Source organism: Dendroctonus ponderosae, unplaced genomic scaffold (assembly GCF_020466585.1).
Source record: "Dendroctonus ponderosae isolate FM_Combo_2020 unplaced genomic scaffold, Dpon_F_20191213v2 Dpon_F_20191213_1082, whole genome shotgun sequence".
NCBI lineage: Eukaryota > Metazoa > Arthropoda > Insecta > Coleoptera > Curculionidae > Dendroctonus > Dendroctonus ponderosae.
In genome coordinates, this window is record NW_026017195.1 from 470 (window position 1) to 2,750 (window position 2,281).

At 41.9% G+C, this 2,281-nt stretch overlaps 1 protein-coding gene across 1 annotated transcript; it reads left to right on the forward strand.

Annotated features, from left to right (window-relative positions):
• Positions 1-551: 551 nt before the first annotated feature.
• Positions 552-1,433, forward strand: LOC125502917 (zinc finger protein 608-like; the record flags this gene model as incomplete). Its single annotated transcript, XM_048662396.1, is given in 1 exon segment — positions 552-1,433. A coding segment is annotated over 1 exon segment (66 nt), but the record flags the coding sequence as incomplete, so codon positions are not given.
• Between the last annotated feature and the right edge of the window lie 848 nt (positions 1,434-2,281).

The window sequence follows — 2,281 nt, forward strand, 5'->3', positions numbered from 1 at the left end:
TCATTTTTCTTCCCGCCACCAACGCGCCTCTTGCATTTGTTTACCGAACTAATTTTATGGTCAAGGCTATCCCATTGAGTTGTCATGGGGGTGGTGATATTGTTGCAACCTTCACGTCACGAAAATAGATGTCACAGTGTGCGCGAGCTTTGACGTCTCGACACGTGACATTCACGTCAGGAAATTAGATGTCACTGTGTGAACGAGCTTTAAGTGCCGATGCGTTTGGGAGCAGCAATGGTTTCCCTCTATGGGAGATTAAGACTGGGAGGGTAAAGTTGGTACCAATCGATATTTCGACTGTTTGCCCTGTATGTGGACAACCTGTGTTAACTTCTACATACTGTGAATCATTGTCGCTCCCCTAGAAAAAGCCTGTTTAATATCAGAAGCAGGAGGGGGTTCATAAGCAAAAAAGCGGTTAGGTTTATACAAGAGAGTGATTCTGGCCCGTTCGGGCTTTGATTATGAACACGCTCCTGGGTAATCAATCAATCAATCTGGATAGTTGTGTGGTGTTTGTCTAACGGACGCAATTGACGCTTTTTTCAGCTGCGGTTCTGGCCAGCCAACAAGCTGCAGCCGTCACGGTAATCAACCCATACCCGACCAAATAAAACCGCGCAACGGATCACAACATTACATAAACGGTGTCGTAGAAAGTGACTGTTCATGAAGCATTCCAAAATAGATGTGTTTGTAACTGGTCGCCGCTGGATCCGCATGGATGTGCTTTAGTGTTTCTGAAGGGTAAAACTGACCAGTGGCGCAAAACCGGAGAGGAGTGTGAAAGCTATTTTGTACCGTTTGCGGTCATGTGAAATAAATCAGTGACGACTATTTTCCCTGTAAATAGTGTAAAGGCATACCTGCTGTCTTTAGCAAAGTCGTACAGTATAGTAGTAGACTGATAATTTACAGTAATTAGGGCGTATTTTTTATTGTGAAAGTTTTTTGCTCGATTGATACGTGAGTGCTTATCGATGCATTAGTGCAACAAAGACTTTACTACATTTTATTGGAAAGCGATACACGCGTACTTTCCTTAGTGCCGTTTCAGTTTTATTGACTCGGCCGGTGTTTTTCCTTTTGAACTGTTCATTTTCGTTTCGACGTTGCAGTCTGTACAATCCGTAATGTTTCTGTAACAGCGTCTTGAACATGACAAAAATCTCGATTGGTTTCATACGAACGTCAACGAGAAATGGCGCACTCGCGCTTCAAGAAGCCTTCACGGAAATGTGTACTAATATTAATGCTAAATTTACGATATTTATATTAATTTACACTTTAAGGGTCATTTTAGTTCTAGTGTATATACAAATCAGTTCGATGGTATTGTTTGCTACCGCATCAGAACGGAAAAATTACCTCCTGTACAGACTACAAAGGGGCTTCAATGTAAAATTGCTTAATAAAAATCATTCATAGAACTCGTTTTTGTTTCACCCAGGTTAGACGTCTGTCCCTTGTATCCATTTAGACGATGTTAAACTGTTTCTATTCTGATCTGTCAATTCGTATTAGATTTTATGCTGATGTTTAACAGTTTTTCGGTTTTGTCAGACGTTGTGTGTTTAACTTATGAATGGACGTATTTGTTGACAAATCTGTCAACGCGGCCATAGCATTCTTCAGAAGCAAGCAAGACGTATGTTATGACGTGAATGACGTTCCGGCTGTACATTTAGTCAGTGCACTTGGTGATGTGGATCACCACAAAATTATTTTTGGTGGGTCTACTTTTGCCCATCGCGCTTGATTTGACTCGCATTCGCAATTAGTTCCGATTCATTGTTTATAAAACCGGTCGACCATAGGCGTGTGTTGACGCCACATTTGAAAACCTGAATTACTATTTAATAATAGTTCCGATCATATAATAAGGACAAGGTACCAAGTAATTAAATCGGGCTGAATACAGCAGGCGAGTGGCAAATTGACACAAGCGAGGAGCTTGACAGCTCTGGCTCTCAACAACTAAGCGTTTTGACGCGGGAATGACATGAATGAACTAAGGGCCAACTGCACCGCTTCGGCTTAGGAGTTAAGTGTCAACTTAAACTATTAAGTTGACTGCACCTCAGTTTAAGCGCCACTTAAACCAGTCTAAGTGGCACTTAGCCTAAGCCGTACTCGCGGTTCGGCTTAGCCATAAGTGGGACCTATACGCAAGCGTCGCGGGTTGATTGACGGGTTACAAATATATACATAACCAAAAACAAACTGTTGAAATCACGTTTAGGTTCATTCTTGTTCGGCGGATATCTGATAGGGTCAT